We start from the raw sequence: 13,993 nt of genomic DNA on the forward strand, positions 1-13,993 counted from the left end.
GAAAGCGAGGCTTGAAGTGCTCGTGGAGCACAGCGTGGAAGAGATGCCGTTGATGGCAGTGCGGAGGATGGTCTATGTGGACTGCTTTACCCCGCATGCCTGCATACTTAGATGTGCTTCTTTTATTCATCAACTATGTGAGTTGTTAAATGTACCTTTATTAAATGTAACCATGTTGTTACACTTAGAGGCGCCTCTCTTCTCTTTTATACTGAGTTGTGACAGGACACTACTTGTATATCAAAACATCGCTCATTTATCAAGTTAAAATGTATTAGCTCATCTTGCAAAACACTCTCAAATCAAGTTACTCTCAATCCAAGGTTTTACTTTATACTGTTGGTAGACAAACAATATGTTTAGGAAGTATGCATTATCAGATGTTGAGGAGTTAAACCAATCTATTAGAACAGATCTTGAGAAAATACGTACTTTGCACTTCTGGCATGGCACAATATGTGTTCTACATAGAAAGAAGGAAGAGAAGAGGAGAAATACAGCAATACAGCAGAACACAAAGCGTGTGAAGATCAGTCAACTCAAATGGGTGAGTCTACAAATCACAGAAATATGAAAGCAACTCTGGCTTAGCAGAGCAAACTCGCATTTTTAATATGATTGATGTTTTTCCTATAAAGTAATTCTGTAACTCAATAAGTAATATCACAGTGTTGTATAGCATGCTGAAACATATAGTAATCATTAACATTCTGCCATTAGTGATCATCCATGGAAAAACAGCAGTTTTGGTGCATTCTATTTAAAGTTCCAACACTCCAGTTTGTAGCAGAATAAATTGTAACAATAATTCAGACACTGGAAATGTGGCACTTTACAGAAATAGTAAACTGCTAGTCAGTTACTCTATTTTTGATCAAAAAAAATCCTGGCTGATCATTGTAGCCATTCAGGTATTTCTTTTATTTTCTATCCTATTTTGAGAAAATAATACAAGAATTGAGACTTGTAGCTTTGAGCAACCATTTCACCTGTCCAAGCATGTTCAGTTTAGTCATTTCGTTTTGGTTCCCCGTGAAGTTTGTGATACCGGGACACAGAATAGCAATGGCAGTCATTTTTAGAGTCTTATCAAAATAATTTTTGTTGGTTTTGTTTGCTTTTTGTATATATATATATATATATATATATATATATATATATATATATATATATATACATATATATATATATATATATATATAGTATGTATATTAGTAAGATAAATTCTTTAACAAAAAAACAAAAAGGCACTTACATTTACCCATCTATTCTTTGTAAACTTTATAAAAGCTAATGTTTACCAAGTACTCCTTGGTTTCTTTATCCAAGCTCAAGTGCCCCTTGACTTTGCTGTTATCACGATTATCACCACGTTAAATGTAAATGTTTTACAAACAAATAATTTAGCTTTTAAAATAATAAAATAGCTTTTTTTCCTCTATTTTGCCAAGAACTCTAAAATGTTATGATGAATGTAATATAAGATGCCCAAGTACCCTCTGACCCCATCAGATGTACTCCCCAGGTACAAATGCTGGCTGATAACTAGAATATCAGTGAGCTAGATCTTTGCTATTAATGAGGTGGCAATTTTGCTAGGAGGAAGGTAGCATGCAAACATAAAAATGCCAAAAAAGAGCCAGGTGATCATTTTCACTTTTTTCATGCACACACTCATGCTTGTAAAACAGGAAATAAAGATGTATGACATAAGGATACATGTCAGATTAAAGCCCCATTCCAGGCTGAAACTATATTTTTACTATGCCTCCCTCCCTCTAACCACTGTTACTATACATTCACCAAAGTCCCCCCCTCAAGGTCTCTTGGCGACATTGGTGGTGGTGGGAGGAGAGGGGGTCGCTGATCCAGCACTGCAGTGCCCCCCAAAATCACTGGTCCACTGCTCTCCCTCTGTGATGATGTCATCCATTTCCGGATCCTGAGAGAACCCTGCCAATAAACATTCAGCAATCATATAGAGGAGTAGGAAGGTGAAGATTATCCCAAACTGGGGCTTTATCCCCTTGATTTGATTTTTATAGCTGGTTACAGGCTTTCAGGTAAAAGCGATCATTTTTTTGCACACATTTAATAAAGAACAATCTGTCCAGTGGACAGCAGGGGAAAGGTCTAATAGACCCCCTATGTCTCCATAAAGAGGATCTGCCACCTGCCCATGCTGACAGATAGCCCCCTTGTGATAGCAATAAACTTAAAGAAAATAACAAAAAATATATTTTTATTATAAAAAATATAAAATTCAAAAGCACCCCATACATACTCGCCTATGGGGATTCTTTTTTGTGATTTCACAAGCATACATCATTTTAAAGTGTCTGTTAACCCCCAAAAAATACAAAATAAAGATCCTGTTCCTTTAAAGCATTATATACAGCACACCACTTGTGCTGTGTAGTTTGGCCCCCTGTATCACCTGAAATACCTGGCTGATCCTGCCAGTTATTTCCCTCCCCTATGTACTTTGACCACAATATATATATATACACCGTTGTCAGCGTACGTGCATACGCAGCCCTGTTCTGTGTCTTCTGTGTCCTCTCCTCCATCCTCTCCAACCTCCTCTCTCTGACCGTCTGCTTTGTGTCTGGGCTGCCTCCTCCCATCCTGCTGCTCAAATTAGGGTTGTTACATTATCTTCTTTGTTGATACATCTAGTGTCTCCCCTGTGACTGTGCTTTTTTAAAAATGCAGCTACAGTATATACCTTTACTGAGCGCAGTTTGGAAATCACGTGACATTCCGCCCCTCTCTTCTCTCCCATGACAGCATCAGTGGGAGATCCTCGGCCCCACCCACTGCATCTGTCGGGCTGAGAGAAGAGAGAGGTGGCATGTCACGTGATCACCAATATGCGATCAGTAAACAAGGTATATATCTGCATTTTTAATAAAGCACAGTCACAGGGGGACATTTTAACACTTTAAGTCTTTAAGTCTTTAAGTCTTGAAATGTTTGTTATCTATTTACTCAACACAACCCTATCTTTTATATTTTACCAAAAATGGGTATGATATTGTGTTTGTGTGCACTAAAATTCATTTTAGTGTATTTTTATTGAAAATATCCATTTGATAAATATCTGAGCAAATATTGTGCAACATAAAAAACTGTAGCTGCCATTATTTTATTCTTCAGTGTCTCTGCTTTCACCAAATATATAATTATTTGGGGGCCTAAAGTAATTTCTAGCAAAAAATGCGAAATAGGTGTGACATAAAGTATTGCAACGACCGCCATTTTATTTTCTAGGGTGTGTGAAAAAAAAACCAATATAAAATGTATATATATAAGTAAAAGTGATTTTAACTTGTAAACCCCAAGTTAGAAAAATAAGCTTGGTCCTTAAAGCGGAGTTCCACCCAAAAATGGAACTTCTGCTTTTCAGAATCCCCCCCCCCCCCTCCGGTGTCACATTTTTGTCACCTTTCAGGGGGGAAGGGAGAGCAGATACCTGTATAATCCAGGTATTTGCTCCCAATTTCGGGCATAGATATCTGCGGGTACCCGCTGATACCTATGCTATATCTGGCACCTCCTCTGCCTCCCTCCGCTGCCGCAAGGCTTCACTTCCTGACTCCCTTACTGAAGATGGCGGCGCCTCCACTGAGAGCCGAGGGACAGAACGGCTTCCGGTGCTGACATGCAGGTGCCCTGGACAGGTAAGTATCCATATTTTAAAAGTCAGCAGCTGCAGTAAAAAAAAATTGGCAGGACCTCCGCTTTACGTAGTAAAAAGAAATACTGACCCTGACCTTGACCCTAACCCTGGCACTAAACTAGATCAAACCTTGATCTAGTTTTTTTTTATATTTTATTTGTTTATTTTTATTTAAAAAAAAATATTATTTTATTTTTTATTTTATTTTAAATTGTTATTTTTACAGGCAGGTGGAATTCCCACTGAATTTCAGCCAGCTGAGCACTGGCTGTGTATGAATGCTAAAAAATGGCTACACACTCTTCTGGTATGCTTTAGTAGATCTTCCAACCCTGGGTACCTATTTAGGTACACCACCAAATTTAGGACATGTGCCAGGCATGGCACATGTGTCAACTCTCCCTGTCTAAGGACGGACAGGAAGTTTGTGCCATTATCACACACCACCATTCCTGGCTCCAGCTGGCATGGCATGAACCACCTCTGAGCCTGTCCTTGCAGAGCTGCAAGAATCTCTGCTCCGGTGTGGTTCCTGTCCCTTATGCCGCGTACACACGATCGAATTGTATGACGTACTTAGTCCATTGAAACGCATTTCACCGGACAATCCGCTCGTGTGTGGGCTTCAGCGGACTTTTTCAGCGTGAAGTCCGGAGTACTAAGAAGGTCGGTTTGCACACCAATCTTCCCGTCGTACTTTGGTTTCAGCGGACAATACGTTCGTCAGTATGCTAGTCCAACGGACTAAGAATGGCGCATGCCCAGAAAGGATTTACAGGGCGGAAGCGCTCTGTCTTGTAAAACTAGTGTTCGTATTGAAGCTAGCATATTCGTCATGCTGCTAATTTTGTGATTTTTTAATATAGCACATTCTTTTCTTCTTCATAATGCGAGAAAAGTGAAGTTGCTTTGCTGCTTATATTCACACAGAGTTATCACAAATGTCTTTATTCATCCTCATCCTATGATTAATATTCCAATTCGAAACAGGTACCAACTGATCCACGCGTACCGAAAGACAGATACAAACCTCACAGGCAGACTGCGCCGCAGAAAACGGACGAATTAAGCTGAAGTCTGAAAAGCGCGAATCGTCTCTAACCAAACTTCCACTAACGCAAAGTCAGTAGAAGGAGCCCAAAGGGTGCTTTGCTGTGTCTTGGACTTCCTATTTCTAGTCCCGTCGTACGTGCTGTACGTCATCGCGCAAGCTTTCGTCGGACTGTTTGTGTATCCGTGTGTGGCCAAGTCCGTTCGGTAGAAAGTCCGCCGGATTGTCTGCCGGATTGTATGACGGACTAAGTATGTCATACAATTCGATCGTGTGTACGCAGCATTAGACACACCAGCTGAAGCACTGCATGGCACCTTTTAGCCCTTTGAAAGCTTAGGGGGTGCTTGAGGTTTATAGGACAATTCAGCAGAGGAGGGCATGGAAGTGGAGGAGGAGGGTGTAGAACTGACAAATCAGGCATCATCACCAGCTGTATAGAGATGTGGGGGTACAACAAGCTGCATCCTTTCGATTGCAAGCAAAGTTACCCAATGTGCTGTGAACAAAATATATCATCCCTGCCCATGTTTGCTGAACCACGTGTGCCTTGCCCAACGATGCCACAACAATGCCTTCCACATGATGATAGAGAGCTGGAATGGCCTTACATAAAAAGAAATAGTGACTGGGAACCTGCCATTGTGGTATAACACATTCTGCAACTTGCTCTTAGACGCTGGGCATGTATGTGGCAGGGACTGTATTTTTTTTTCCTCTGCAGCAGATGGGGCAGAGAAATTTGCTGGCTATAGTCTACAGCTGGTGGTGTGCTGGTGGTGTGCTGCTGCAAGGACCATGGACACCCTGCGCTATACCATCATCCCTGTCAGTGGAGGCTGCTGAGAGGTAATGAGGTATAGCAGGGACAGACTTGTGGCCTTGAGGTAAGGAGGAGGGACAGATTTGTGTCCCTTTTGTGTGGCTTTTAGGTGCTCTTGCCAACTGGTTGAGTGGTGGAAGGTTAAATGCCTTTTCAAGCATGTGGTACCCAAATGGTTGGTGTTTTTGCCATGCTTGATGTGCTTGAGACAAAGTTTTCAAATAGCAACAGTGTGAACAGATTTTTCATGTACTAAAAAAGGCCCAGACAGCTGAGCTGTGGGAATTGGGCTGGGAGATAACAGCTCCATAATGTGATGGAATAGGGTGGCTGCTCTCTACTCTTCCATGATGGCTGCCTCATTGGGGTTGTGCCTCACCCTCACTTTCCTCCTCTGCTCTATCCAGCACCCAAGTCAGTGACGTCATCATCTCCTCTATCCTCATTACCACTGGAGACAACTTGACAATGCTCTGTGGCTGGGGGAACATGAATGCCAATTTTTTGTACCGGTGTTCTCCCCTCCCTGTAGGCTCATGTTCCTGCCTTCCTCAACATCAGAACCAACATCTGAATCAAGTAATGGCTGTGCATCGTCAAGGATCAAGTGGCTGATGCTGTGTTCAAATAACTTCACTGGCTCCTCCATGCCTGATGCTGGGGCTATGGCAGGATTCCATGTGGACAAGGAGGCAGATTTTGCCACTCTGGCAGCTGCAGAGGACTACATATTAGTCTCTGCTTAGGTGACGGAGGGTGAGGAGGATGAGAACAGTTTAGTAAGCCAGTCCACCACCTCCTCTGCACGCTGTGACTGGATAGCACGGGCAACATCACTAAACAGAGAAAATGATGCCCTGCCTGAGGGCTGACCACGTCCAACTTTGCCTGTGGGCACATATGCTACTGACCCCCTTACAGTCCCATGGGAACGTCTGCCTCTCCTTGCTGTCCTCGCAGACATGATGGGGGAAGTGGGGGGCGCTTATTAACAAAATGTAATAAAGATGTGTAAATGTGTACGTGGATGCACTTTAATCAATGTAAAGGGGTGTTTGGTGCACTTTAATTTGAGTATTCACGACACAGACACACTCCACGGATACACTATAATATACTGCAATATACTGCGTCAAACGTGCTGTAACGTACAGAACTATATGGCGGTAAACTTGCAGTAACGCAATAAAATATACTGTGTCACTACACTCACACTGACTTAACTATCCCTACATTCACTCTAATGTAAGGATGAAAGGTGGTCGAACTAAACTCACACTGAACTATCCCTAGATGCATACTAAACTGATATTTTACACTGACAATAGAATCAGAATAGCACACTATAGCACACTGTACCTAGTGCATAGTACCTAACAGAGCCCTGTTTTATCTCTCTCCACACCGCTATTACACTACAAATGGCCACTATGGAAAGAATAATTTTATAGTGTGGGGCAAGATTAAGAACTCTGGAGCCGAACAGTTCGCCCATTCCTACAGTGATGATGTAAACAGTGTGGGGCAAGATTAAGAACAATAAGCTATGATTGGATACAGTCATCATAACAGCATCAAATCATGGCTCTGACAGTGCCCTTTGCTCTTATTGGGAAAAGCATTCATTGCTCCAGCCAATGAGGGCTTTCAATGCACTGTGCGGTGGCGCAGTGCATTGTGGTCATTCGACGGGTCGAACAAACGGTCGAACGACCTTATAATTCGGTTGCTCAGAGAACGTCCGAACAGCCAAAGTTCAGGCCGAACTCATACTGAAGCCAAACTGTTCACCCATTCCTACAGTGATGATGTAAACAGCTACCATTTTGATTGATTTTAGCAACAGAGCTAAGTTAGGCCAACCATGGCAAAATCTTATGTTGAACCACTTTCCGCCTATAGCAAAATGACTGCCGGGCGATTGGTTGCGTTATCCTGACTGGGCGTCATATGACGTCCTTCAGGATAACAGCCGCCACGCGCCCGTAGGGGCGCGCATTCTGGGATCGCGGTGCAGTGTGTCAGCCTGATGGAGGCTCTTTACCATGTGATCAGCCGTGTCCAATTATGGCTGATCACAATGTCAACAGGGAAAGCCAATGATCGGCTTTTCCTCACTCACGTCTGACAGACGAGAGTAGAGAAGAGGCGATCGGTGGCTCTCCTGACAGGGGGGTCTGCGCTGATTGTTTATCAACCCAGACCCCCCTCAGATGCCCACACTAGACCACCAGGGAAGCCTCCAGGACCACCAGGGATGGGGGCAACATGTGGATGGCCAGGTATGTATCCCATGGCCATAAACATGTGCAAATTATGCCCAATCTGTGCCAATCAGTGCCCACAAATGGACACTGACTGGCACCATTATATAACATGTGATGCCCAGCAATGCCACCCATCAGTGTCATCAGTGCCACCAATCAGTGTCATCAGTGCCACCCATCAGTGTCCATCAGTTCCCATCTGTGCCCACCTATCAGTGCCCATCTGTGCCACCTATCAGTGCCGCCTATGAGTACCCATCGGTCCCGCCCATGAGTACCCATCGGTGCTGTCTATCGGTGCCCATCAGTGCCATCTATCAGTGCCCATCATCACTGCTCCTCAGTGCCACCTCATCGGTGCCCATCAGTGCCACCTCATCAGTGCCATCAGTGCAGCCATATCAGTGCCCGTCATTGAAGAAGCAAATGTACCTATTCACAAAAAATTGTAACAGAAACAAAGAAAAAACATTTTTTTTTATAAAATTTTCGGGCTTTTTATTTGTTGTGCAACAAAATACAAACCACAGAGGTGATCAAATACCACCAAAAGAAAGCTCTATTTATGGGAACAAAATGACAAAAAATTTGTTTGGGTACAGTGTAGCATGACCGCGCAATTGTCATTCAAATTGTGACAGCCCTGAAAGCTGAAAATTGGCTTGGGGAGGAAGGTGTCTAAGTGCCTGGTATTGAAGTGGTTAAAAAAGATATAGCATTTCTATCAGTGATTTATTAATTGCGCTAGGCTCGTTAAAATGTTGATTCTATAGACAAAAGTGCACAAATGCACACCTGCTGTTCTTTACTTAATATATTGCAGTTCCTTAGATAATTTTGTAGCTAAATTCTTCAGGAAATATGTTGTATTTTATCCCCTTAGCGCCGACCATACTCACATATGCGGCCTCTGCTTTAAGAGGTTATACCATGATGATGCAACTGGGATAAAATATGGCAAGTTGCAATTTCTGGTAATCTTTTTCTAGAATTAGATTTGTGAGGTCATCAGTGGACATGATGCAGCCCTCCTTGAAGATTTAGTCCTCTAACTTGGCCCACTGTCTTATGTATTTGGTTTATACAATATTGTATTTCTAAATCTGTTAGCATGAATTACTTATCTTTCTTTTGTACCCTAAGGAATCCTATATTATTTCTGGATACTAGCTGCTGTTTCTACTGTTTCAACACGTCATGGTAACAGGAAGCCGAGGAATGATAATAATGACGAAGAGCTCTTCAGTACGGTTTGTCTGCGTATAAATCTAACATCAATTATGTATAGAAATGTATACTTTAATAATGCATCTCTAGTTTGAGTTTATTGTAGCTTAACCCCTTACACCACTGCCCCCCCCCCCCCAAAACCCCCAGCCCTTAACAGGATCTGAATGCCACAGGGCGGGGACAGGCTTCCATATCATGTGATAGACAATCACAGTGGTCGCATGATTGAAGCTGCCGATCACAAGCAATGATTAGAAGCTTAGTCACTGTGATGAGAGGTCGCATTGAGCATATTTTCAGAACAGAAAAATGTTCCAAATGGAAGCTTATGTGTGGTGCCCAGCCATAGTATATATGTGTACGGCCAGCAGGAACAGGTTAACAGAAATGCATATACTAGTCGTCCATGAAGCTAAAGAAAAAACTCTACTACACATGTAATTATATACTTATTGTGCAAATACTGTACCTGTGTCTTTTTTTGTTTTTTTTTGGATACAGAATGGAATGGTTAAGACCAGAGCCAGTGCAAGGATTTTTGTCTACACAAGCAAAGATGCGTTTTACCCCTTCCCCCATCCTCCAGCCACGCTGCACTGGTACTGCTGTACCCCCCTCCTCCAGTAACCCCACGCTTGTATTGCTACACCCCCCATACTGCAGTGAGGGTACTGTTGTACCCCCCCGGCCTCCAGTGACCCTGTGCTGGTACTGCTGTACCCCCCCCCCATTCTCCAGCACTCTGCATTGTTACTGCTAGATCTCTCCCCTGCACTGGTACTGTTGTACCCCCGGTCTCCAGTCCTCCTGTTCTGGTACTGCCGTATCCCCCCATCCTCCAGCCATCTCGCAATGTTACTGCTAGACCCCTTCCATCCTCCAGCCACGCCATGCTGGTACTGCTGTAGCCCCCGGCCTCCAGCTACCCTGTGCTTGTAATGCTACACACCCCCAAATCCCCAAGTGGCTGGGGATTTGAATTCTACTGGGTATTGCTGTACCCCTCCCCAACCTCCAACCACCTAGTGCTGGTACTGCTGGATCTCTCCAATCCTCCAGCCACCCCATGCTGGTATCCCATGCTGGACCCTCCCCCACATACTGCTGTACCCCTCCCTGGCCTCCAGTGACCACACACTGGTAGGGATATGGGGTTCCTGTCTTTAGGGGGAATTGGGGTGGGATATGGGATGGTGTATGGAGGAGATGGGGTTATCTCACTCACTGAGGTGGAGGATCAGGTTGATAGAGTGCGGGTATTGGATCCCACCCTCCAAGCACTCCTCCATGGTAGCCTGGGCTACCTTCAGCAGCAACACAGACAGGGTTATCAGCATGGGACCCGCATCCCCTGCTTCACAGGCTTTTCAGGGGAGATCACTGTGTGATGTTAGGGCTGTAAAACAAGCCAGCTCTCATAGGGCTGCACCAGTGTGCAGGAAGTTAGTTTGTCCGGAAGAAGTGGCTTTGCCTGGGCTCTGTATACAGGGAAGGATGGAGGTGACTCTGGGGTTCCTGGGATTCTGGCTGAGAGTACACTTGACTGAGCGGCACTCTATGAGGCAGGTGAGAGGGGCCACAATTCCCAAGTGGCTGGGGATTCGGAATTTACCGCCCTCTCTCCCCCCATCCTAGTACTCTACAGCAGCTGCCACTGCTGCCAATGCTGCCTTATGCCCTTGTAAATACCCTACTCAATTTTTTTTTTAATTTCTTATGTATGTGACCAATAAGGGAGATTTCCCTTTACTCTCTGTTCCAGAGACATATCAGGAAGTAAATCTCTTTAGTACATGGGGCAGCTGTCATCAGAACAGGTGTCCCCATGGAAAGATTTCCCCTCACCTCCTGTTTCAATGACAACTCTGAAATGTTAGATTTTCTATCATCCATTTTGCTACTGCACACAATGGTCACAAGGACACACCAAGAGGGTAAATTTTGCCAGGGAAACTATCCAGTGTTTTACAAATGAATGTGACATGGTTAAAGTTTTTCTAAGCCTAAAACTCTTTTTTATTCTATACAGTATTGAAGGATTAAACCCCCCTCTGGTTTTTATTATTTTATTTTTTCTATCTGTCTCATTAGGGAATTTTTCCTTCACTTCTTTCTCAGGAAGTGAGAGACTATATTTTCAAAGTGTTGTCAGCAGCAAAAGGTGTCCCCATTGAAAGATGTACCCTATGTTTCTGTTCTAACGATGACTCAAATCTTTGCATTTTCCAAAACAGGGAGAGTGAATCCCTTTGACAGAGACACAGACAGCAATGACCTGGCAGTCATTCCAATGTCATTCCCAGGAGAACACATCATCTCTCAGTGTCCTGGAGCGTAGCATAGATATCCTCTGGGAATGCCATAAAACTGTTAGCTCTAAATTAAAGTTCAAGAGGTGGACTGCACCTCATTGGTCATAACTCACATTATGCCTGCACATTTATCAAAGTGGCTGAATACCTGGAGTTCAGCTTTAAATAAACTTCATAAATTAAATTGTGGATTGTTACTGTGAGCTACTGACATTATTGTTTACAATGGTTACTGAACAAGACTTAAATTGTTCAATAATGATGCTACTACAAAGTCTTGTCCTTATTGTGTAGACATTCTAATCTGTCTTGTTGTCTTAAGCCCTATACACACAGGCAGAATGTCGGGGGAAAAAAAAAATGTCTGACATTCTGCCCATGTGTATGTTGGTCTGTCAGACGTGCATACTGGAAAACCAGCAGTCACCTGACTCCCGATCAGTGCTTTTAGTCAATGGCAGAGAGCGCTGATCAGAGAAGTCTTGCGGGGGGGTCTCCCCCCTGTCAGAACACAACAGCTCAGCGGGGGGGGAGATTGCTGGACTAACCTTGCATGATTAGTGCAGTGGCTCTGACCAGAGCTGGCTGATAGTGTCTACCTGGCTTTACTCCAGAAATCCAAAGGTTTATAGTTTGGTTACCTGATCTACATTTGACCTTTAAACATACACTACTTATGCAGGTTATGGTGTTCTGCGTTCCCACAATTTGTAAGTATTCTTTTTTGTTACAGGTTTTCCAAAAGACTGCAGTGCAATTTCACGAGAAAAGGAAAGCGGAGTCTATGTTATACACCCCAAAGATTCACATCCACTGGTTGTGTACTGTGACATGACAACCTACAGTGGAGGCTGGATTGTCATCCAGCGTAATTCCTTTAACTCTGAGATTACATGGGATGAGTCCTGGAGCACTTACAAATATGGCTTTGGCAATGTTGATAAGGATCACTGGCTGGGCATTGAATATATTCACCAAATCACCAAGCAGAGGGTGTACCAGGCCCGTTTTGTTATTCTTGACAATAACAATGAAGAAAAATATGCTGACTACAACCTATTCAGTGTGGAGGATGAAGCTAATGGTTACAGGCTGAGGCTGGGAAGCTACACAGGCACTGCAGGAGATGCCATGTCTTCAATAACTGCAGGGGTCGCACATGACAACATGAAGTTCTCAAGTAAAGATAAAGACCAGGACACTTATAGTGCTAACTGTGCTTCTAGTTATGGTGGTGCATGGTGGTATGGAGCATGCTACGCCTCCAAGCTGAACAACAAAAATGGCATATACTGGCAGGGACTCTGTAATGGGAACTGCCAAGGGTCAACCATTTTAATACGTCCTGCAGACTATTGCATCTATCTAGACTAATGATGTCTAATTTCCAATCAAGAAGCTTTGTACAAGCATATCAAACATCCCATATGTTGCCAACATTGCTCAGTATAATTCAAAATAAAAGCTGTACAATAATGCTGCCTTTACAGGCAAAACTTTATTCAACCGATGAGCTTTGATACATGGTACCGTCCTCAGGACCACCCCTTTAGTTCTGAAGCTTGCTGGCTGATTAATGCTTTCTCTGTGAAGACATCATGTGTGCATGGTTTTCTTTTAGTCATGTGTGGAGGAGTGGTGGACTTCAGGCCAGCACCTGGTTCCAGCATGTGAGGGGAACCATTGGTGGGATGGAGCTGCACACTTTTCCTTGACTCTATTCACTGTAAGAATACCCTACAGTTTTATTACATTCTCATCTGTTTTATTACATTTTACTGAGTTAAGCCACCGCATATTTTATATGATTAAATGTATGATTAAGCACCAGTCTTCCAATGATGGCTTCTATATGTTGTGTCTTGGGTGCTTTCTCTATGTACGCTAAAGTGTTTCCTATTTTGGCAGGCAGTCCACTTGAATTTTGTAAAAATATAAAACCTTATTAATGTTTGTCATTTTATATTGTGTACAGTATATCTAACATAATTAAAGAAAAACTAAACTGAAATTGTTAACTAGAGTTTCTAATAAACCCTTTACTTTTAATATATACAGTGCTAGACATAGACCAACTTTGGTTCATGACAGCAGCAACCATATTGCAGAAATACTGAATCAACCGAAGATAATAACTATTTAAAAAAAAAAAAAACATCCCCAGAAGAAAGAAAGAATGGCAGCCAGAATGTTTAATATATACCTGTAAATGTGTTTAACTTTTTTTTTTCTTGATTATGTTTTGTGTCCCTTTGATATATGGCTTCTGCAGCCTGACCAGTGCGACACATTTTTCTTAGACAGTGGATAAAGAATTTCTTTATGTGCCACAATAAACCCCCCTAAAACATTCCTGTGCTTCATGTGAGACTTGAACTCTTTCTTATCCAAACCTTATAACAACAGAGATTCAAGTTGAGAATCATTACTCCCAGTGAAGTTCAAGGTACCTCTGGTAACAAAGGTGAACAGCTGAAGAGATTTGAGACCCTGGAATGACATAGGGCTGACCCACTTGGACTGCAGTACTCCACAGTACATGGGTCTTCTGGAAAAACTGAATGCTTTTAGGCTCTATCTCAGTTACCCCTATGCTGGTTCTGACAGTGGGGGCCTCCTACCTGGCTG

General features: G+C 43.0%; 1 protein-coding gene across 2 annotated transcripts; it reads left to right on the top strand.

The window, feature by feature from the left end:
• The first annotated feature begins 437 nt into the window (after window positions 1-437).
• LOC143982162 (fibrinogen-like protein 1-like protein) lies at window positions 438-13,376 on the top strand. Of its 2 annotated transcripts, none has more exons than XM_077480634.1 (3): window positions 438-547; window positions 8,967-9,068; window positions 12,099-13,376. In XM_077480634.1, exons 1-3 carry the CDS (start codon window positions 544-546, stop codon window positions 12,737-12,739), a joined length of 747 nt encoding a protein of 248 aa, XP_077336760.1. In that variant the 5' UTR covers window positions 438-543; the 3' UTR covers window positions 12,740-13,376. The 2 variants fall into 2 exon arrangements, with proteins under 2 accessions (XP_077336760.1, XP_077336759.1); XM_077480633.1 differs by lacking the exon at window positions 438-547 and adding an exon at window positions 2,840-2,891.
• Window positions 13,377-13,993: the final 617 nt, after the last annotated feature.

Source organism: Lithobates pipiens, unplaced genomic scaffold (genome assembly GCF_037356315.1).
Source record: "Lithobates pipiens isolate NorthernLeopardFrog02 unplaced genomic scaffold, aLitPip1_a1.2 Scaffold_16, whole genome shotgun sequence".
Classification (NCBI taxonomy): domain Eukaryota; kingdom Metazoa; phylum Chordata; class Amphibia; order Anura; family Ranidae; genus Lithobates; species Lithobates pipiens.

Excerpts from the sequence above, each read along its gene's own strand:
- LOC143982162 (XM_077480633.1), top strand. The coding sequence starts at position 2,855 with ATGTCACGTGATCACCAATATGCGATCAGTAAACAAG. Across the intron at positions 2,892-8,966 it reads ATATGCGATCAGTAAACAAG|GAATCCTATATTATTTCTGG; the intron begins GTATATATCTGC and ends TTGTACCCTAAG. Across the intron at positions 9,069-12,098 it reads TAATGACGAAGAGCTCTTCA|GTTTTCCAAAAGACTGCAGT; the intron begins GTACGGTTTGTC and ends TTTTTGTTACAG.